Source organism: Schistocerca cancellata, chromosome 9 (genome assembly GCF_023864275.1).
Source record: "Schistocerca cancellata isolate TAMUIC-IGC-003103 chromosome 9, iqSchCanc2.1, whole genome shotgun sequence".
Lineage (NCBI taxonomy): Eukaryota > Metazoa > Arthropoda > Insecta > Orthoptera > Acrididae > Schistocerca > Schistocerca cancellata.
This window is the reverse complement of record NC_064634.1, coordinates 317806140-317829532: the sequence shown is the minus strand read 5'-3', so window position 1 is coordinate 317829532 and position 23393 is coordinate 317806140. Positions and strand designations below refer to the sequence as shown.

At 43.1% G+C, this 23393-nt stretch overlaps 1 protein-coding gene across 1 annotated transcript in view; it reads right to left on the bottom strand.

Moving 5' to 3' along the window:
- LOC126100633 (fatty acyl-CoA reductase 1) overlaps positions 1-23393 on the bottom strand; it is a 247309-nt gene that overhangs the window by 4409 nt on the left and 219507 nt on the right. Inside the window, exons 7-8 of the mRNA XM_049911260.1 lie at positions 15935-16174; positions 4640-4897 (exon numbers count right to left, since the gene is read on the bottom strand). Coding sequence (XP_049767217.1) covers positions 4640-4897; positions 15935-16174 — 498 coding nt within the window. The remainder of the gene's footprint in view (positions 1-4639; positions 4898-15934; positions 16175-23393) is intronic.

Here is a 23393-nt window from a genome sequence, read left to right as displayed (position 1 = left end):
TCTAGAAATCACTATACAGTGCATGATTACTGTGATCCCTTATAAAAACCCTAATTTGTCTAATTCCCATGATTCCTGTGTTAGATACTGAATGGTGGCAGAATAATTGTTCTGAGGTCCATCTCAAATATTGTTTTCCTGTAAACTGATCCACCACAGTTACATGAAACCTCACATTTCAGCCAGTGATTCTCATTTAAATTCTTCCAGGGCGCTCATGGTTCTTTTGTGAGTTTGTGTGCGGTGCACATGGGGCCCTGAGCTATTGCAGACCATTCTGCCTTCCCAGGCTGCATTTCCTTCACTGCACCCCTTCTTCCCCATCCTGGCTCCTTTGCTGCTGCCCCCTCTTTTGGTGATTTTGTTTACGTCGAGCTAGCTATCTGTCTGGTTCCCTGTATTTCTTGTGAATTTGTTCCTTTTGCCTGTTCTCTTTCATCCATTTTGGTCCCCATTTGTGGTTTGATCTCCATGTCTAAATTTTCTGTTTTTAGTGTGAGCAATTTGGGGAAGAACTTCCTTCTTAGTGCCTACAGCATGGATTCCTCTCCTCCCTTTCCTCCCCGTCTTCCTTCCCCACACAGCCCCCTCCACCCTGCTAGATCACCAGCATGTGTGGCCAGTCCGTGTGGTGGGGCTTTTATGTATCCATCTGGCTGAGCCCCTGGCAACACAAGGATCACACTACTGATACCTATGTTGTTACCTCCACATGTATGCCAAGAAATGGTTGCTTGTTATCCTGGAGCATAAGAACTCCCAGCAATGGTCATCTTGCCAGGTGGTCCTTGCTGTGGTAGGGTGGCACACATGGGGAAAGTCCATGATCGGAATGGGTGGATGTTTGATGCATGAAGCATATCAAGCTGCAAAACTTTGTCTGTTCTCAAACGGCTGTCTCTTTGAGTGGCAGCAGATCACTGAATGCTGCTTTGTATTACTCTGTAGCCTTCCCTTCCCAGGCTACACCCTGGGAGGAGGGCCACACCCACTGTCTTGGGATGAAAACTTTCCCCACTACCTGGTTGTACTAGGATGGACAGGGACACATTCATTGCCACAAAGCCATTATTTTTTGTGGAGAATGTCAAGGACAAGTCCGGCAAAATGGAGTACCTCACTAAGATGCAGTCAGGTTCCCTGTTGATCGAAGCTTATCCTGCCACCCAACCTGTAGCTCTTCATGCTTGTGATCATCTTGGAAATGTTCCAGTTCCTATTACCTCTCATCAGTCCCTGAATATGGTCCAGGGAGTGACTTTTCACAGGGACCGCATCCTGTGAACTAATGAGAAACTCTAGGCTAATCTGGAGAAACGTGGCATTCGTTTTGTTTGACATGTGCACAAGGGTCATAAAGACCTTTATTTCAGCTTCCAATGGGGACATCTTCCCAGAGAAGTCGTGGTCACATGTTACTGATGTGACATGAAGCCATATGGCCTGCCACCATGAGGTGCTTTCAGTGCTTGTGTTTTGGGCGTATATCTCCCACCCTCTGTGTGGTGACTGGCCACCCACTCCATGAGAGAAGCCCTGGTGTTCCACCACTTATGTGTGTAAATTGTCATTACTGTCACTCTCCTTGCTTGCCAGATTGCTCAGGTTACAAGAAAGAAAAGAAGATCCAAGAGTAAAAGGCCCTGGATCATCTATCTTATGCTAGTGTTGATTTATTCTACTTTTGCCTCTGTTACTTCCTTTCCCCTTCTACCTCTTCCTTTTCTCTGTCCCATCCCCCTCTCATATCTCCCTCCCCTACAGTTCCCATGCTCTCCCCTCCGGCTGCCACTCCGCCTGTATAGCCAACGAAGTGCCCCCCTTCTTCAGGACCCTCCAGTGATGGGGCTCCCTGCCCCCCTTTGGAATCCTTCCCTCCAGCATCTCTCAGAACAGAGGCCTGCTACCACAACTCATCCATGGGATGCATCATCTGTGCACCCCAAGGTCACCCACTCTCTTTCAGTTCCAGAGCCTGCAGAAGCCTGCTCTCCCTCTGTGCCCTGCCCCACTCAACCTCCAAAAGAGGAGAAGAAGAAACGTAAGTCCAAAGGCATTTCTGTGATGACCACTCTCCAACATTTTGTGGTTATCAGGTGTTCTGTTCGAGCTGTGCCAGCCCTAGGACAGTATCTGGAGAGGTCTGCACTTTGGTTCACACCAATGCCATTGGTGATTGGACCACCCTTGATACCAACCTGGAAGCAATAGCAGTATGGGTGTGAATGATTCCAGCAATCACCATCTGCAATGTCTAGGTTCCTCCAGGTAGGCCACTTCTTTGTGTTTACCTGCCTAACTTAATACAGAAACTCCTGCCCCCATATCTCCTCCTTGGGGACCTCAATGCACACCATCCCCTGTGGTGGAGTGCTACTTCGATGGGTAGTGGTCTTCTAATTGACCAACATATTACAGACTTTGATTTGTGTCTCCTCAATGATGGTTCCCCTACCCACTTCAGTACCACTCATGGCACCTTTTCTGCTATCAATCTTATGATCTCCTTCCCTGCTCTTGTGGCTTCCCTACATTGGTCACTCCATGATGATCTCTGTGACAGTGATCACTTTCTGGTGATTCTATTGTTCACCTGCCACTGCCAGCAGACAGGCCCCCACGTTGGGCATTCCACAAAGCCAATTGACATTTATCTGCATCTCCTGTGTACTTCAACACCTCTCCCTCAGATTGCATTGATGCGGTCATGCAAGACATCCCTGGCACTGTTCTTCATGATACTGGCACTGCTATCCCCCTATCCACTGGTCCCGCCTTGTCATTGACCAGTACAGTGGTGGCTGTTGACAAGTACTGTGGTGGACCAAGAATGCAGCAGTCACTATCCAGGACTGCTGACGGGTACTGCAGTGATTTACACGACACCCTTCTTTGACCAACCCTATTGCTCTTAAGCATCTCCATGCTAATGCTTGCTACCTCATTAAGCAGAGTAAAAAGGAATGCTGGAAATGCAATGTTTTTCCCCAGATACATATGTGTCTTCATTGCAGGTTTGGTCCATAGCCTTCTGGGCCACCAGAGACAATCAACCGGCCCAGGTTCACACACTTTGCCACAGCATCGGTGTCCTCTACCTTTCTCCAGCAGAAAGACTGAGTTGAAGAAACCTCCCCCTATTTCAACCCTCACCAAACTGAGTCCTATAATGAACCCTTCATTGAATGGGAATTCTTGCATGTTCTTATATCTTCACATGACACAGCCCCAAGCCCAGATTCCATCCACAACCAGATGATCCAACACTTGGATGTTACCCAAAGGCAACATCTACTCAGGGTCTTCAACCGCATTTGGCTCATTTGTTCCCTCCCCTCACTATAGCAAGACAGCATAGTTATCCCTGTCCTTAAGCCTGGGAAGTACCCAATGTCTCCTGACAGCTACCCGCAGATCAGCCTGACCAACATGCTTTGAAAACTGCTCAAGAGGCTGGTTAGCTTCTGATTATGATGGGTACTTGAATCTCAGGACTTTTGCCTAATATCAGTAAGCTTCTGGGAAGGATGATGTAGAACTGATCATTGATCTCACTCGAGTGTGTTATTTTGCATTTATCCATATCTAAGGGAATGGAAGTACTGTATAAGTCATTTTGCATTTTCTTATACCATCTAAGTGACAATACTTTCATGTAGACAACAATACTGTCAACAAATAATTATAGTGGTGCTATGCTATAACCCTGTACACAACTTTTGGATATGATGATAAAATCTTCTCATGTTGACAGCTCAGTCAATGTGTCATTCTCCGGCAACGTTTCAGCAAGTTTCTTAGTTGCCATCTTCAGGTGACTTCGCAGATATGCACTTGATGACATGCATATTGCAATGAGTGTTCCACATAGGTACTATTCATGTGATGGCATGCTACAGCATGTCTTCTTAGAGATGCCCATGTATATTCAAACTCCCAAGGTGTGTTCAAAATGAACGACAACAATCCACAGTGCACTCCCAGAGTTCATCAACACTATCAGCAGGGCTGTAATACACCAAAACTTTTAAATTTATTTAGACAAAATTCAGTGGATTCAATTCAGGGGACCTAGGATGCCACTCTATTGGTGAGCCATGGCACACACATTTGTTATTGAAATGGTATTTAACAGTACTTTGGAATTCAGGGTGATGGTTATAGATTTGTTATTAGTGCATAACTTGTGGTGTCTTGAAATAAAAATAGTCTGATGCATTAAGAGTGTTGTAATGTTGACATGGTTGCACTTATGCATGTATCATATTGTGGAACCCTTTGGTTTCTCAACTTACATTTATTAGGATTATTTGCTTCTGCCATCATTCTCTACTCAGCCTTTCCATTTGCCCCTATAATGGTCAAACACTGTGTACATCTGAGTAATCAATGTTTCCTTAGATTAGCCATAAAGTGTGTTCCATGTGATTGTGAGCATTACAGTACAGGATGAAAACTGCAGCTGCCAATGTAGGTAATTTGATACTTATTGGTGTGATTTGTGTAAAAAATTCCCTGTTCGGCAGAGCTATTAGTAAGGAGCATGTTATTCCTATGTAGCATACATTTATAAAAGTGATGCATATTAAAAGTCCCAGAGACTGCATATAATCTTTTATGCTGGTGTATGTATACTTACATTCGCAGATGTCTTCTGGCAGCTGGAAGTGTTTCTGGTAGCTCTTTCAAGATGTATAATCTTGCAGCCCTTATACAATCTTCAAAGTAAGCATCTATATCCAAATCATCTCCATCGATCTTATAAAGAAGCCTTTCCCTTTTGTTCAACTGTTTTCTAACTTCAAGTGCAGAATCATTTATAAACTGCCACTGATTGTTTGCATAGTACTCAAACACCTCAAAACCTTTCATGATTCTTCGTTGGACTCTCATCATTCTGAAAAGAATAGTCATAAGTCACAATGATTATATTGGCAATGTTAATAAATGATCATTCAATTTTATATTTTATTAGATTATTTCCATAATTGTATTGTTATGGCACTTTAATAAAGAAATGCTTTATATTGGCCATGTTCTGAGGCAGTCAGTTGCGCCACTGAATAAGTGTCTGCTACTCGCGTATTGAGTGGGGTGAATAGTGACATCTCTTATTACACGCCAACAGCAGACATTACTTATATGTGAAAGTGGAAGGCTCTTGTGTGTCTAGCCAGGTGAAAATGTGGAAACCATGCAATATTTTGATGAAACACATTTGCGTTTCCAGTCAGGCAGCAGTGCTGAAAACCATGACTTTCGAGGACTGTCATACTCATCACTATCACCTTCTGGCAATGTGTTGATATGAAACTTGATAAAAAAAAGAATTTATAACCATCTCCTAAACAGGAAGGAGAGCTATTGGTGAGGCAACACATGTGAGAAGCTGTATGTCAAGAGTTCAACCAGCAGAGTTCAACTCACTTTGTGGGTCAAGAATGCCTACACCACCAGCCCAGACAGTGTTTCAGCACTTTGCCAGAAGATGACAGACATGTCACTTGTTGAAATGTCACAGTTTTTCGACAATACCACATGGCTGGTGACCGAAGAGCTTTCCATCAGCAGTATATGATGGCTACACACACAGATACAGACAGACAGACAGCCAGGCAGGTGCACGCACACACAAAACACAAACAAACAAACAAATTGTTTTGTCACCAGAAGTGGCAATGATCAAGGAGTGATCGGGACTGCATGCATCAGATGAAAACACATAAATCAGTCAGACAAATACTGTACAAATGATATCACTGATCTGACTACATTACCAAAAACACATCTTCTATAGGTTTTAGGGACCTGAAAATGTAGCATCTTTTTTTGGCAAAATTAGATCTTTCTTGGCAAAATTAATATCCTTTTTGTACATGGTTGTATACACAAATTTAAATTTTTTCATTGCTGCATGTCTACAGGAAAAATTAATTGCAAAAGAGGTGATTGGGAAGAAAATAATAACATATAATAAATAACTTTTATTCTCTCTGATAAGAGCTTTTTGTGTGGAACATTTCCTTTTGTAAAATCTTCAGCAGTTTTTTGCTTGTTCTGGTACCCAGCTCCAGGGAAACTGAATGCTGTCTAGAGGAAATGAGCCTAGGGCATAGTCTTGCTGCAGCTCTGCTCTTGCAGCATGAGCATACTACTCATTCCGCCATGAGAATACACTGGCCAATAACGTTCCTCACGGCCAATACAAATGTGGCAGCTCAATGAACAGCCAGTTGGTTCTGTACTTGCATCTGATATTGTTGATTACTGTCATCACTGTACCATAGACTATTCAATAACAACCTTGCTTGGTACTTGGTTTTTCTCTTTGGTCTCAATTCAGATTGTGTCTCTTTTTGCTCCTGGCATGTTGACACCATTGTGGTGAAGGTCTCTGATTTGGATTTCATTGCTTACATAGGTTGCTTTGACCCTGTTCTTCCAGGCCTGTTTTTGGGATCAATGTGCCCACTGTTAGTCAGCTGTGTTTAGCTGGGCTACCACTTGGTGTCATGTTTTCTTCCACAGGTGGTCATACCAGTGTGCAACTTCAGATGTTTCTCTCCTGGGTTCCGATGCGCATGCTCAAGGATATAGCATTGTTAATGAGGAAAAGAGAAGTTGTTGAGTATCATGGATGCTAAATTGGTTTGCCTGTTGGAGCAACAGCAGCATCTAATGCAACGGTAGCAGCTTCATGTAGAATTGTTACAAAAGTCACTTGAGCTTCAGGTGGACAAATTTTGAGTGTATGAGGCCACTTTTCTCTAGGCCTCAGCAACCTCTGCAGTCCATGCCCCCATTTTTCCTCTGTCATTTCCACATTTCAGTGATACTATGTAGGACTGGATCACATATTTGCATTGACTGAAGAAATATTTAATTGCATTTCAAGTCACTGGAGATTCATTGATCCATTCAAGTCACTAGTGTTTTTGTCTTGGGAATCATCACAAATATCCTTCCTGCTCCACAAACTGACATATCTGTCTTACCATATTGCACTCTCCATTCAAGACATATGTGCTCTGTTGACTAACTATTATTCCCAAAGAAATCAGGTGGTTACCTACAGGCTTGAGTTTCACCAATAACCTAAATACCTGGACAATCATGGTGCTCGTGAGTTCCTGACTTGCAACCTGTCATCTACAAGTGCAATGTCACTTGTGGACAATCAAGGCTGCAAGACTTCATACATGGACTCTTTGATTTATGATGTGGTGCAGCTGGCACCCAATCCTGAGATCTGCACAGTGGTGCTAAAACTGGACAGCCCATTGTTGGAGAACATCTTATGTATCATACATTCATTCAGGATTGTGCAGGATGCTAACAAATGACTCATGGTGATGCCCAACCTATGGTAGTTAGTGCACCACCATACATTCCAGCCCAGCATCACAGGCTGCAGTGACATTGTGATTCATTATTGTCTGAAGTCTCTATGGTGTCTGAGCCTCCAGTAACCCTTATTGATGGTCATGTTGATCGTTCCCTTCAAGCCCACAGCATTTTTTCGCTCACTCCTGAGCAGACTGTCCAGATTGTTGGGGATCCTGCAGATGCTGTGGCAAATAGGAATGTCTGTGACCAGTTTGCTGAAGTTGTGGAACCCTCTCCCATCCTGCCCTGCAAGTACACAAGGACAATGTACATGTACTGTAGTTGACTCGTGGTCTCCCCAGATGAATCTTTGATGTATAAATTGTTTCTCATACTTCATGTTTTTCACTGGCACTTCAGTTTCCAGGTGGACAGCGGAGTTACCATTTCTTTGCTGAAGAGGCCACACCTGAGTTGTTCCCATCCTCATGGCATTTGGTGGCCTATGAAGATGGTTCTATTTCTCTTTGTGGGCAGTTCTCAATCACTATGATGTACATAAGCATCATGCGTCTCATCATGTTCTTTGTAATGGAACACCCATTTGCTATCAACATTTTCAGCCTCAATGCCTTTACATCATCTGGATTTTCTGTTTGCAATGAATTCAAGATCAAATCAACTGCGGTTTATTTCCAGGAACTGGACAATATCTGCACTATGTTTGCATCTCTGTTTCAGTCAGATCTGGGATGTGCCTCTGGCTTTCAGGCACACATCATCCTAAGGCCAGATGATACACCTTGTTTTTATCATTACAGACCAGTTCTGGTCTGCCACGAAGCAGGAGCTAAATCATCAAGCCACATGGATCACTCCCCTACTTATCATCAGAACACCCACTGGTTCTCTCAGATTCTGTAGAGAGTTCTAGGCTACAATCAACATTCAATCATAGGTGGAAACTTACCCTACCCCTGGCTGGAACATCTTCTCACCAAATATGCTGGAGGGGAACACAGTTCCAAGATCGACCTCACTAAGCCTTACCTCCAGTTACCCTTAGATGAGGAATCATAGAACATCATTGCCATTAGTACTACTTTTGGTTTGTACAAGTACGAGAGGCTCCCATTTGGCATTGCCTCAGCCCCCACAATTTTCCAAAAGTTTCTGAAACAGCTGACACAGCATGATTTACTTGGATGATTTCATTCTGATACAGCCCTGCTACGAGGAGCATTTGCAAAATCTCCATATCCTTTTTATAACCTTGCGGGATGCAGACTTGCATTGTCATTTAGAGAAGTGCAGGTTTTTTCAGCCAGAAGTGCAGTATTTGGGGCACTGTTTCACCAAAGAGGGAACAGGCCAACTGATCAGAAAGTCACCGTGATAGACTCCTTTCCTCGCCCAACAAACTTTCCTAAATTGCAGATGTTTTTGGGCAACATCAACTATTATTCCAAGTTCTTACTCGCGTGGCCCACATTGCACAACCACTCATTCGGCTATGTAAAAAGGTTTTGTCCCACAGCTGGATCCTTGCCTGTGAATGGAATTCTACCCAATTGAAAACCATGCTAAAATTCGCTCACACTATTCTCTCATCGTCACCCGTTGGTTGTGGCAGCTGATGCATCTGCATATGGCATCGAGGTGGCCTTGGTGCAAAGGAATGGGGATGACTCCAACCAGTCTATAGCTTACCAGTCAAAGATATGAAACCTGCACAGTGCACCTGTTCCCATACTGAAAAGGAGGCACTGGGGATAGTTTTTACCATTTAAAAAACTTCATTCGTACCTTTTTGGGAAACAGTTTCCCCTAATTACTGATCAAAAGCCATTGATGGCATTATCTGGGCCATGCTCCAGCCTCCCGGAGTGAACAGGCCAATGCCTCCATCAAGCTTGTGGCACAGCATTCCAATGCTGATGCATTGTCACATCTACCCGCTGGCCCAAAGGAGGTCTTCAGCTTCTATATCAATACTGAGTGGCAACACATTTTGGACAGTTTCCCATTACAGCTGCTTGCGTCACTGCCACCCTGTGCCAGGATTCCACCTTGTAGCTAGATCCCCACTAAATGACCAATGGCTGGCAAACTTACCTCACCCACCAGCTTGGAAATGAATTCAGCTGGAAACGTATTTCTCACAGACTCTCAGCTATTGATGACATCATTCTTTTTCAATCTGAGATGAACATGTATTGAGTGGCCATCCTGGCTGACTTGCACTAACAGGTGTTGAGTCTGTTGCATTATGGACATTGTGGGACGTCCTGCATGAAGGTACTAGCTTGTTGACATATGTACTAGCTGGGGGTCAATGATGACATTGAAGGAATGGTCCATGGCTGCACGAAGTGTGCTTGGCACTAGGCAGTGCCCTCACAGTCTTTCACCCACAGGCCTACCTCTTCCTGCCCTGGGGCCACATCTACCTCGATCTTCCAGGCCTGTTTTTGGGATCAATGTCATTGTTCATTGTGGACACTTGCTTAAAATACTCACATGTTGTATGCATGGCATCCAGCATGATCAATGCCATCTTCAGTGCCATGGCTCAGGTTTTGGCCATCAAAGGGTGGCATCGCACACTGGTCTGTACTAATGGGATGCAATTCATGGAATTTGCTTTTAAAACTTTCTATGAGGCCTATGGCATAAAACAAACCTGCAGTCATCTGTTCCATGCTTCCTCAAATAGTGAAGCAGAATGTCTCATTCCAAATGAAAAATGCAGTTGATTCCTTTGCCAGAATGTCAGACATCATCCTGTTTTTGACCACTTATCAGACCATGCTAATTAACAGTCATAGCTCCTTGAGTTCCTCCTGCTTCATCTTCTGATATGGCCTCCTTTAGAACCACAGTCCCATTCCTCCCACTGTTACTCAACTGGAGCGGTTATATGGGCACATTTTTATTGGAGTACTGAGGATTGAACACCAGTGACAGTGTGGGGACCCACAGGCGGTGGGTTATGTCAATCCAAACACAGGTGAGGCTTGAGCATCATCACCACAACCAACTTTGGCTTCAAGTGCATGCACTGCATCTGCTGCCACCTCCTTCACTGCCTTCTGGTGACAATATAGCAGCATGGTCACCACCCCTGGTGGCAGCCTATGACTCTGCATTGTTGTACCAGTGAACCCTTCTGCATTTGCAGAAGTGGAGCTCTCTGGCACCCCCATTGCCAATGCTATCCCAATGAAGGCCGCAACACCCTCTCTGCAACACTGGAGGTTGAAGGGACCAAGTCTTCATCAGTACCTCCATTTCAGCCACACACACTATCTGGGGCATTTCTGCCCAAATGTGCCTGTTTCAGAGAGGAGGGATCTGGCATCCAGCTCCTCAGAAGCTGACAGGACGAGATGGACCTAGTTGGGCATTGGAAGGTAGAATCTTGCTGCAGAACATCACTCTGCAATGTGAGTGTGCACATGAATACACTAGCCAATAGTGTTTCTTACGTTTGATATAAGTACAGCCACCAGCAAACGATCAGTCAGCTAGTCAGTTCTGTATTTGTGTCTGATATTGTCAATTACTGTCATCACTGTACTATGGACCACTCAATAACAAGCTTGCTTGGCCCTTGATCTTTGTCTCTGGTCACAATTTGGATTGAGTCTCTCTTTGCTCTTGGCCTATTGACAGCATTGTGCCGAAAATTTCCACTTTGCATTTCATTTTTTTTTTTTTACATTAGTTGCTTTCATCGTGTCCTTGTCTGCGTTATAACCACTGTCAATTATCTGTGTTTAGCCCAGCTACTGCTTGGTGTTGTGTTCTCTTCTTCAGGAGGCCCTTCTGCATTGTGGCTTCAGGTGTTTCTCTCCTGGGTCCTGACATGTGTGCTGGTATTTGGCTACTCACAGATATAGCATTTGTTTTCTTCTTTTTGCTCTATATCAGCTTTCAGAAAATTATTGTTTCTTTTGAGAAGCAGCAGTATTTTCTTGTCGGTGAACAGAGCACTTCTCTGATTTAATCACCTACTTTTTGATGCGACAGCACAGCAGAAGTTAACTGATACATTCTTATGTTCTCGCATAGTTGCAGTCTTTCTTTGCACACTCGTTCTTGCACACATTCTTTTTCCAAACTGGGCTTCAGCACATGTTGTACAATTTCTGATACTTATATGAAGAAAATAAAGATCTTTCAAATCATCTCTGATAGAATAGGTCATGTGGATACAGTTCACTATGAAATAGAATTTTTAAGTAAATTTGCATTTATTAATTAAAACTTCTGGGCATTTCTGCTTTTAGAAACAGAATTTGTATCTATCTGGAAAATAATTTTTTTCAGGTTTGTATGAATAACAGACCATTAAATGTGGTATGTTGGTTAATTAATGATCTTTCACATTTTTCTGGAGAAAGATTTAATTTGATGGGAAATGAATGTAAACCATATGTGAAATATTCCATCAGATTGTAGTATATCTATTCTAAGCCGGTAAGAAGGAATAATTATTCACCGTAGAGACTTATTTTATGTGTATTAGATGGGGTAAGAGAGACTTCCATAGAAATCGAAATGAGAGTGAGCACCAGTGGAATTATCAGCTACCTGAACAATGCAGGAGGAGATATACTTTTTATTAGCAGCTTTATAGGATGGAGTGGGTTTTCCCCAAATCCAAGCAATTTGTGTCATTCACACCTTTCAGAAACTCTGGGACCATCACCTGGACTGGCCAGCATGCAGAAGATTTCCTGTCACATCACATGAACATTCCCGCCAGTTAGTTTCCAAATTAGGTTACGAGGGGTTCTACATGGCAGTTGCATTGAACAGAGGGTTGTCATTACCTGTATAAGAGCTGAATGACAAACAAGCCAATAATTTTGCAGTTACTCTGACACTTGCCTAAAGTACTTAATATGCTCAACAGACTTTGAAAGTTCCTCAGTACTCAGTACTCAGTACACATAGAGTTATTGGCAGTTCTGCATTAGATGTCTAGTGCTGTTATTTTAGTGCAGACAGATTTGATTTTCTGGTGATAGCTTTATGGAAGTATTATCTGAATGACACATATGTTGGTTAGCTGGACTGGGTGTGATGTTTTGGTAACATCCTTATATTAGACTGGGGAGCTAAACATTAACATCAAGAGGTACTAACTGAAGAAACAAACTTGACAAGGATTATTAAAGAGATAATAAATTGATGTATTTGATTTTTTGAATGGATTCTTGACTTTTATATCTTTGAGCTACTATTGTGAGACATTTTCTTTGTTGAACTTTATGAGGAAGTCAAAACAGCTAGTTCATGGATAAAAATACCATTAAGTTTTGTATGTTATTAATACAGTTGTTGAATCCTAGAACTTCTCTGAGCGCAATCGAATTGCTACAGGGTGGAAATCAGTAGTGTTAGAGTTGTCAATTGTTAAGCTTCTCTTGCAGCTCAAGTAGAGGTTCTGAACCCTCTCAAATAGAGGTTCTCAACCCTCATCAGAAACTATTTCACTCACACATGGGCTAGTGTAGACAGTTTATGTGGCTGCATTGATTAGCAGGACCTTCACTGAGAGTGGTATAATTACGCTGCCTAGCAGGATTGTGTGTGTTGCCAGCATAGGGAGCATGTGGACTGCGGCATGGACATGTTTTTACAACTTGACACAGCTAAGAAGAGGAGAAGGGGTTAGTTACATGAAGTCTAATAGTAGATAGTAGCTCATGTAAGTTCAGCAACAAAAAATGCATCTTGTACCATTTCCTGAAAATATAACTGACATGTGGTGCACATCCATTGTGTGTCATTGTGGACATCTATGTTGAGCACATCATGAACAAGACATTGAGGTGACAAAAGTTATCAGATAGTATACACACATGTATGGATGGCTGTACTGTTCCATACACAAGGTATAAAAGGGCAGTGCATTGACAGAGCTGTCATTTGTACTCATGTGAAAATGTTTCTGGCGTAATTATGGATGTGTAATGGGAGTTAACAGACTTCAAGTGTAAAATGGTAGTTGGAACTAGATGCTTTGGACATTCCATTTCATAGATCATTAGGGAATTCATTGATTTGTAGATCCACAGTGTCAAGAATGCACAGAGAACACCAAATTTTGGGCATTAACTCTCACAATGGACAACGCAGTGGCTGACAGCCTTCACTTAATGACTGAGATCAGTGGCATTTGCGTAGAGCTGTCAGTGCTAACAGACAAGCAACACTCGCATAAAATAACCTCAGAATTTAATGTGGGATGTACAATGAATGTATCTGTTAGGACAGTGCAACAAAATTTGGCATTAACAGGCTATGGCAGCAGACGACCATACCTTTGCTAACAGCACAGCATCACCTGCAGCCATTCTGCTGGTCTCATGGCCATATGGGTTGGATCCTAGACAGCTAGACAACCATGGCCTGGTCAGATGTGTCCCGAATTCAGTTGGTAAGATATGATGGTAGTGTCTGAGTGTGGCGCAGATGCCATGAAGCCATGGACCAAGGTTGTCAACAAGGCACTGTGCAAACTTGTGGTGGCTGCATAATGGTCTGGGATGTGTTTACATGGGGTAGACTAGGTCCTCTGGTCCAACTGAACTGATCATTAACTGGAAATGGTTATGTTTGGCTACTTGGAGACCATTTGCAGCTACTCATGGACTTCATGTTCCCAAAGATGTCACCAGGCAACAAGTGTTTGCAACTGGCTTGAACATTGTGAACCATTCAAGTGAATGATTTGGCCACCCACATTGTTCAACACGAATCCCATCAAACACTCATGGGACATAATTAAGAGGCCACTTCATGTACAAAATCCCTCTCCGGCAACACTTCTGCAGTTATGTATGGCTATAGAGCCAACATGGCTCAATATTTCTACAGGGGACATCCAACAACTTGTTGAGTCAATGCCAATTTCAGTTGCTGCGCTATTCTGGGCCAAAGGAGGTCCAACCTGATATTAGAAGGCATCATATGACTTTTGTCACCAAAGTGTAAAAGTTAATTGCATGCCAAAGTACAGCCACAATTAATCCCAAGAAAGAGCATGTTCTGGTTTCCCAAGTTCACTGAGAGTTTGACAAGAATGTCATGTGTAAAGTGCGGTTGATGGTATGTCACATGATGGTGTGAAAATGTCAAGCATCCACTCCAAAATCAAGGAAGAAATATGTTACAGTATTTTGTTGGTGATTTGTGTAAAAATTGTGTGAGCCAGCTGTTTCTCCAATGCAGTTGATAGCAGAAGGAAGTACCAACTCTGTGGAAACTTCAGAACTATTGTTCCAAAGAGCTTGAATTTACAGATGTCAAATGAATTTTATTTCAAATGTGGTTTGTCATTCATCACTGAAAGACTCAAAGGTCTGAAAAAGAACCATAACTTGTCCATCTTTTATCTATTTTCTTTTCTGTTTTACAGGTTATGAAGCATTCCCTTGGCAACAATGAGCAAAACTTATCAAGTTGTTATGTTGTAGCAAAAGGTTAATTACTGAAACTCAAAGCAGATACCGGTAACATTTTAGTATCAGACTGTCTCATAGTGATAGCATGATTTTGAACCCGATCTCCCAATCTGAAATAACTGGACCAGTCAGTAATTTTTAGAAGAGGTCTTAAGCATGCTGATGCAGTGGTGAAAGCAGTATGAGTATACTTGAGGACCCACCTGCCCCTACTGGTAATCACTTTTCTTTAAGTAGCCATCAACATTATGTTGATGGCTACTTAAAGCAACAATCAGGAGATTGCAAAAGTTGGTTTAAAAATGTGTCTATACTGCATCCATATAATCAAGGCTTTACTGCCCACAAGATACTCAGCAGCACCTGCGGTCTGCTGTTCCATTTTAACCTCTAACAAGTTACTCTACAACTTGGTAGTGACTCATCAGGCTCATTTCCATTCAAACTGGTACATCTCAAACCAAATTGCAGAGTTTGGGAAGTGAGAATCTGCTGGTACTGCACCAGCAACAGTTGTATCACTAAAAATGCACTGTAAAGTCCAGGTTGGAATATTAACAATATTATTAAAATGAAAGGCTACTATTCACCATAAATTAGGCATGTTGAGTTCCAGATAGGCACAATGAGAAGATTATTACACATTGAGCTTTTGGCCAAAGCCTCCATCAGAAAGGAAAATACGCAAACATTCACACAAGGAAGCACATCTCACACACGTGACTGCTATCTCTGGCCACACTGGAGTTGCTGGAGATAGCAGTCATGTGGTGTGTGTGTGTGTGTGTGTGTGTGTGTGTGTGTGTGTGTGTGTGTGTGTGTGTATGTGTGTGTGTGTGTGTGTGTGAGGTGTGCTTGCTTGCAAGAATGTGTATGTTTTCCTTTCTGAAGAAGGCTTTGACCAGAAGTCCAATACCTGAAAGTCTCTTTGTCATGCTTGTCTGCAACTCAGTGTAGCATCTTTATCATGAGTGGAAATCTAATCCTTTTCATAGTATTTTTAGAAATGTACTGTTGTGGATGAAAGAGTTATTGGACCAAAACAAGGAGGTCAGGCTGTAAGAATTATTGAAGACTTTCCTCACAGACTGGAAATCGAAAGTGACGAGTGTCACAGCATTAATACTCACATCGGTTTGTGGCCAGCCAGGAAGATGAGTGTGTCAATGAGTATGGCTGGGATGAAGTGGAAGAACAGCAGGCAGATGTTGTGCAGCAGGCGGCTCCTCTTCATGCTGCCGCCCGGGTACCACACCACACCGTTGAGCGGCACGCGCTCCGTGATCTTCCTGCCCCGCTCGATGATCTCTGCCCATGAAATTTGGAACTCGGAGCTGGAAGTCATGTTCACAATGCTCCTCTCTTTATCCCTGGAAGCATAGTTCTGTGGTTAGAATTTTCCATTTTGCCTGTACCTCAACAGGCAGACGTCTACAGAGTGTTGCTGAAGGAAACATATCCAATGTATATTTATACATATAACTAAATTAAGGCATCCCACTGTGTTTTTCTGTATGTATTTTGCTGTGGTTTTCACTAATAGGTGGTATGCAATGGAACGAGCATGTGAGAACTATGACAGGGAAGGCGAATGGTCGACGTCTGTTTATTGGGGGAGTTTTATGAAAGAATGGTTCACCTGTGAAGGATGCTGGTGCTACCTATTCTTGAGTACTGCTCGAGTGTTTGGGACCTGTACCAGATTAGACTGAAGGAAAATGTAGAAGCAAGTCAGAGGCGGGCTGCTAGATTTTTTACCGGTAGTTTTGAACAACATGGAAGTATCATGGAAATGCTTAGGTAACTCAAATGGGAATCCCTGGAGGGAAGGCGACGTTCCTATCGAGAAACACTATTGAGAAAATTTTGAGAACTGGCATTTGAAACTGATTGCCAAACGATCTTATTTCCACCAACATACATTGCGCGTAAGGACCACGAAGATAAGACACGAGAAATTGGGGACCATACGGAGGCATATAGACAGTTGTTTTTCCCTCGTTCTATTTGCGAGGGGAACAGAAAAGGAAATGACCAGCAGTGGGACAGGGTACCCTAAGCAACGCGCCGTTCGGCGGCTTGGGCAGTATCTATGCAGATGTAGACGTAGATAGGTAGACCGATTCACGAGCATTGTTTGTGTATGTAATTTATTGCCATTATGTCAGTCTGCGTATGCATGTCTGATCTAGCTAGATACTAGACGACCACCGTATAATTGCACCTGAGAGTGAGAGCACTTCGGTCGGTAACTGAAACGCATCAAAACGTCCTCTGCTTGTTCGTGAAGCTTTTCGGACTTTCCACTATGTATGTCGAAAAAACTGATATGATTTTTGTTTACTGTGATGTCACCCCGTGGGTCAGACGGCTACCACAGAGACAAAGTCCAGAAATATCATGGTTTGGTAGTAATTAGTGCAAAGCTGGAGCGTCTCATTAGTTATACCTACATCTATATTCATACTCTGGAAGGTACTGTGTACGGTGCATGGTGGAGGGTACCTTGTACCACTGCTAGTCATTCCCTTTTTCTGTTGCGCTCGCAAATGGAGCAGGGAAAAAACGACTCTCTACATGCATCCATACGGACCTTGATTTGTCTTACCTAGTCTTTACGGTCCTTCCACGACATGTATACTCCTGGCAGTAGAATCGGTCTGCACTATGTCGCAAATGACGGTATATAAACCTTCTCAATAGGATTTCACAAAAAGTGTGTATCCTCCCTTCCAAAGATTCCCGTCTGAGTTCATGGAGCGTTTCCACAACACTTGCTTGTTGATCGAACTTATTGCTTTCATGTCTTCCTATAATCCGATCTGGTGGGGATCCCAAAAAGTCGAGCAGTACTCAACAATGGGTCGCACACCATTTCACGCCGCATTGCTACTGTATCCCAAGATATTTGAAGCGTGCGCACGAATAACGCTGTATGGCACATTTTGACATTTCGTCAAATCGCGTAGAATAATGCTGTATACGGCAGTCTGCATCGCCTGCTGTTATAGTTGACATGTTCACCGTCCGATGGCAGCACTAAACACCGACGACACGCGCACAGTTTTTGCGCCTCTGCGCGAACAATGCTGTATGTTACAAGAATGGCGGAGTGCAGCAAGGTGACGCTTACCGCAAGTGGTTTGAAACGTGCAAATAATGCACGGAAAAAGGAAAATTAACATTGGTAGTTGGCAGGATATTAAGAGGAAATGGCTTCGTGATGCTGGACTGGAGCATAAATCACGAAAAGGAAAGGTAGTTCCTTCGAAACAACCTCCAACACAGCTGAGTGGAATAATGCTGTATGGGTTTTGTAAAAAGGTGTATGTCTTTAGAGAAGCATATGTGTCCTGTAAAGCGGCGACGTGCCCTGTAGAGTACATGGCTCTAATGGCATGTTATGTGTATCTTCTGAAAACTTTACGGTAAAAGTATGTAATGTGAATGAAATTAACTACAGTTCTGTAGTTATCATTGGCGAAAAAATAGAATACTCAGTCTGAGTAATGCTATATTATTAAAAGAGAATGTGAAATTTGATAATCTAGTTGAATATTAGGTAGTAATAGTGATTGTTTTCGTGATTCAGGATCCTGTATGCAATGCAGACGTGTGCTCAAAAGAAGGATGCAAGGACATAAACCTGGAAATATAAATAAAATCCATGGAAATTGGCGTGCCAGCCAGGCGCAAGAGAGGTAAGACAGACGATACTTCACGGAAACAATCTACTTTCAAATAAAAAGTTTACTCAAAAGAAGTGTGTCAAAAAACATTGCTTGACATATTCTCCATCACCCACCGACGAATGCAGTAAAAGGTGGAATGACCACTCCTAAAGACGGCAGAGGAAAACATTGCAATATGCTACATGCCATATCAAATGACGACAGGGCTCTTATTCGGCAACACATATCGAGTTTCCCAAAGCAGATGAGCCATTACAGCAGGAATAAATCCTCAAAAGAATGTCTGCACCCCGATCTCAACCTCTGTAGAATGTATCGGTTGTTTACCGAAAAGTTTCCTGATAAGTCAATAAGCAGGTCATACTATCAATGTGTGTTTCAAACAGATTTTAATCAGCGTTTCGGAACACCTAGATCAGATATTTGCAGACTGTGCGATTTGTTGTTTAACAAAATGATTGCAGCTTCAGATGAAATAGAACTGCACAAGATCGAAATTAAGAGTCAGTTGCATCATTCAAGGGCAGACCAAGCATACAAAGCCCTAAAAAACGATACGGAAATGGCTAAGAGGAATAAGAATATACATGTTATATGTGTTGACCTACAACAGGTTTTACTTTGTCCTACATTGACTCATTCCACGGTATACTACCAGAGACAGCTGTCGTATAATTTCACGATTCATGACGTTGGTACTGGAAACATCACCGTAAATTTGAGGGATGAATCCACCGCAAGGAGAGGTTCAGCCGAAATAGTTTCCTGTCTGCTTAAATTTGTGATGCACAATTGTGATACGCTTGAAGAAGGTATGGAACGAAAAATGATTGTTTGGTCTGACCGCTGTGTCGGGCAGAACAACTGGAGAGCTTCAGCGCTTAATTTCTATCTGATCAGCTGCAAGTACTTTACAGAAATACATCAGAAGTTTTTATGTTCGGGTCACAGTTTCCTACCTTGTGACAGGGAATTTGGAATCATCGAGAAAAGAAAGAAAGTGTCAAAAGTTTTGGTTCCTTCAAAATGAAAGCACGTCATTGCTGAGGCCTTTGTCGATCCTTCAAAACTGACCATTCACGAGATGATGATGGAAGACTTCAAGGACATAGGATCCATCGAGTTGCTTTTGAAGAAGCCGCGTGCTTTGAAAATTACCTATGTACTTTGGTTGAAGCTGTGTAGTGACGATCCTCGAGGTTTAAGCGTGCGCCGTACCCACAATGTGCTTCGCCCATGGGAAAGACACTGTATTGTAAAGCACGGTTGTGAACAGCAAGTAAAAAATTGTCCATTGCCTTCTGAATTCCGGTTGCTCTATAACGGGACACTGAAAGTTCATAAGGAGAAGAAAAGGGATCTATTGGACATGACGAAATATATGGAACCAAAATACTGGCAGTTTTATGAAAATCTGCAACGTGACAACTGACTATAATGTACTAGATTTGAGCCTAAACTTGATAAACTAATGTTGTATTTTTTTTAAGATCAAGCAATTCAGTTTACAATAAATATTATTTAGTATCTTGTTTTAAATCTCTTACTTACTATTTTTGGATTCTAGACACCTTATAATTACAGCAGAGCACTGGCTGATCTGGAATAACGCTGTATATCCATTGCCATACAGCGTTATTCCATTTTAAAACTTACTTATTTTCGAAAAATCTGTGCTCAGCGCAATTTTAAAAACCAGAAATTACTATTTTTCACAGTCTGTATGCACAAACAATACATATCTGCTATTACATTATTATATCGTATTAATTCTCTGGAACTAACAGTTTTTGTCAATTTCCCAAGAACTGCAAAATGTGCCATACAGCATTATTCGTGCGCACGCTTCATTTAACTGACGTTATTGTCAGCCGCAAACCATGCAAGGTGATCCGGGTTTAAATGATCCGGATCGCAAAAATATTAGTGTACTCTCCAAAATGATGACTGAGGAAATTTATGATTACTAAATGAGGCACAAATCACAATCATTATTTAGATATGTATTTCAGAGCCCATGTTTACTGGACTTTTTTTATTGTTTTGGTGTAAGGATCCTGTCCTCCAAATTTTTAAAACGTCATTCTGAAACACCTTTTAGATAAATACCTACATATACTCTGATAGCACCTGATTTCTTTTCACTCTTCTGTATTACGTGTACCACAATTTAAGAGTGCAGCTGCCACAATGGCGTCTATGCAGAAGAAACCGCAATGCGTTTTGTGGTTTCATTAAACACGGTCGCCTGTTATAGTTCAGCAACAGTTCGAAAGTGCCATTGGCCGGCATCCGCCAGATGTGACTAGCATCAGTGGATGGTCTGATAAGTTTAGGGAGACTGGCAGTGTTGCTGGCAAGACAAGAAGCGGTAGAGTTGGAGTGAGTGACGTCCCCGTTGATACTGTGTGTACATGGAATTTCAACTCAATTCGCGGAAATCGACGCGTCGTGTTTCCAGCGACATGGGCATACCTCAGAACGTTACGGTCAAGATTTTACATAAAATGCTGCATTTTCATGCATACAAAGTGCAATTCCTACAAGCTGTGAAGCCGGACGATAGGCTCCGAGATGCTCAATTTGCTAGTAACATGCTGGAATGAATCGATGCAAACAATAGTTACCCAATAAAGTACGTTTTTCCGATGGAGCCACTTTTCACAACTCTGGGATAGTAAACGGGCATAATGTCCGGATCTGGAGGTCGGAGAACACACATATCGTGGTACAGCTCATAAGGGACAGCAGGAAACTTAATGTGTGGTATGGCTTAATGCACAACACAAATATTTTACCTCTCTTTTTGATTGCATCTACCATTAAGTTCGCCCCTCTGCAGCTGAGTAGTCGGCGCGGCTATGTGGAGAACCCGGGTTCTGTTCCCAGGACTGCCAAGAATTTTTCTTTAATAGGAGGAATGGAACGGGATGCACTCAGCCTCGTGATGTCAGTTTCCAAGAATTTTCTATGCCACTCATAAATCTACTTGTGTATAAGCGGCTTCTTGCTCAGTCGACAGAGGAATGCACTTTCCACTTGAACAGTGCATTGACTTCGCCCAAATATAGTCGCCATATTGCTACAAACAAATAACAGCGGAGCTCTGTCAAAACTCTGTCCAGTGACATGCGCAAAGTGTTTCTATATTTTATGGTTGGTAACAAACAAGTGAAATCCGTTTCTTATTTTTAAACCACCCGCATAGTCTCTGGCTAATATTGTACATTTTTGGCACCCAGTCTCGTACACCGCACTATTTATTTTGCATGACTTGTTATTTATTTTGCATTATTTGTTGTCTTCCGAAGTGGAAATGGCTTTGAAATCAGCGGAACGCACGTCCGTTTGGGAATTACTGGAAGTATACAGCGGTTGCTAACCTTATGGTGTGTTAAACGAGTATAGCAATAGCTAAAAGAAAACGGTACAATACGGTTAGTTGTTGTGGAAATACAGGGAAATGTACCTGGAAGCATTTGAGCCTCAATTAGTACAGAAATTAAACTTATTGCAGGCAAATTATAGCACAGATCTGGAAAGAATTATGAGTGTTTCGAAAAGCAGAGCTGGTCCTGACGAGCTACTAGAGGCAGCGCATCGGTATTTTGATAGCAGGAACTTTTTGCAAGGGTAGGGAATTTTTAGCGCAGTTCATATACAAATATGTGTACTTGTTTTTTAAAATTGGATTTAAATGAATAAATATTATATAAATATTATGCAGACACAATCGCAGTTACCGGTGTAACCATTTGCAAAATACACTCCTGGAAATTGAAATAAGAACACCGTGAATTCATTGTCCCAGGAAGGGGAAACTTTATTGACTCAATTCCTGGGGTCAGATACATCACATGATCACACTGACAGAACCACAGGCACATAGACACAGGCAACAGAGCATGCACAATGTCGGCACTAGTACAGTGTATATCCACCTTTCGCAGCAATGCAGGCTGCTATTCTCCCATGGAGACGATCGTAGAGATGCTGGATGTAGTCCTGTGGAACGGCTTGCCATGCCATTTCCACCTGGCGCCTCAGATGGACCAGCGTTCGTGCTGGACGTGCAGACCGCGTGAGACGACGCTTCATCCAGTCCCAAACATGCTCAATGGGGGACAGATCCGGAGATCTTGCTGGCCAGGGTAGTTGACTTACACCTTCTAGAGCACGTTGGGTGGCACGGGATACATGCGGACGTGCATTGTCCTGTTGGAACAGGAAGTTCCCTTGCCGGTCTAGGAATGGTAGAACGATGGGTTCGATGACGGTTTGGATGTACCGTGCACTATTCAGTGTCCCCTCGACGATCACCAGTGGTGTACGGCCAGTGTAGGAGATCGCTCCCCACACCATGATGCCGGGTGTTGGCCCTGTGTGCCTCGGTCGTATGCAGTCCTGATTGTGGCGCTCACCTGCACGGCGTCAAACACGCATACGACCATCATTGGCACCAAGGCAGAAGCGACTCTCATCGCTGAAGACGACACGTCTCCATTCGTCCCTCCATTCACGCCTGTCGCGACACCACTGGAGGCGGGCTGCACAATGTTGGGGCGTGAGCGGAAGACGGCCTAACGGTGTGCGGGACCGTAGCCCAGCTTCATGGAGACGGTTGCGAATGGTCCTCGCCGATACCCCAGGAGCAACAGTGTCCCTAATTTGCTGGGAACTGGCGGTGCGGTCCCCTACGGCACTGCGTAGGATCCTACGGTCTTGGCGTACATCCGTGCGTCGCTGTGGTCCGGTCCCAGGTCGACGGGCACGTGCACCTTCCGCCGACCACTGGCGACAACATCGATGTACTGTGGAGACCTCACGCCCCACGTGTTGAGCAATTCGGCGGTACGTCCACCCGGCCTCCCGCATGCCCACTATACGCCCTCGCTCA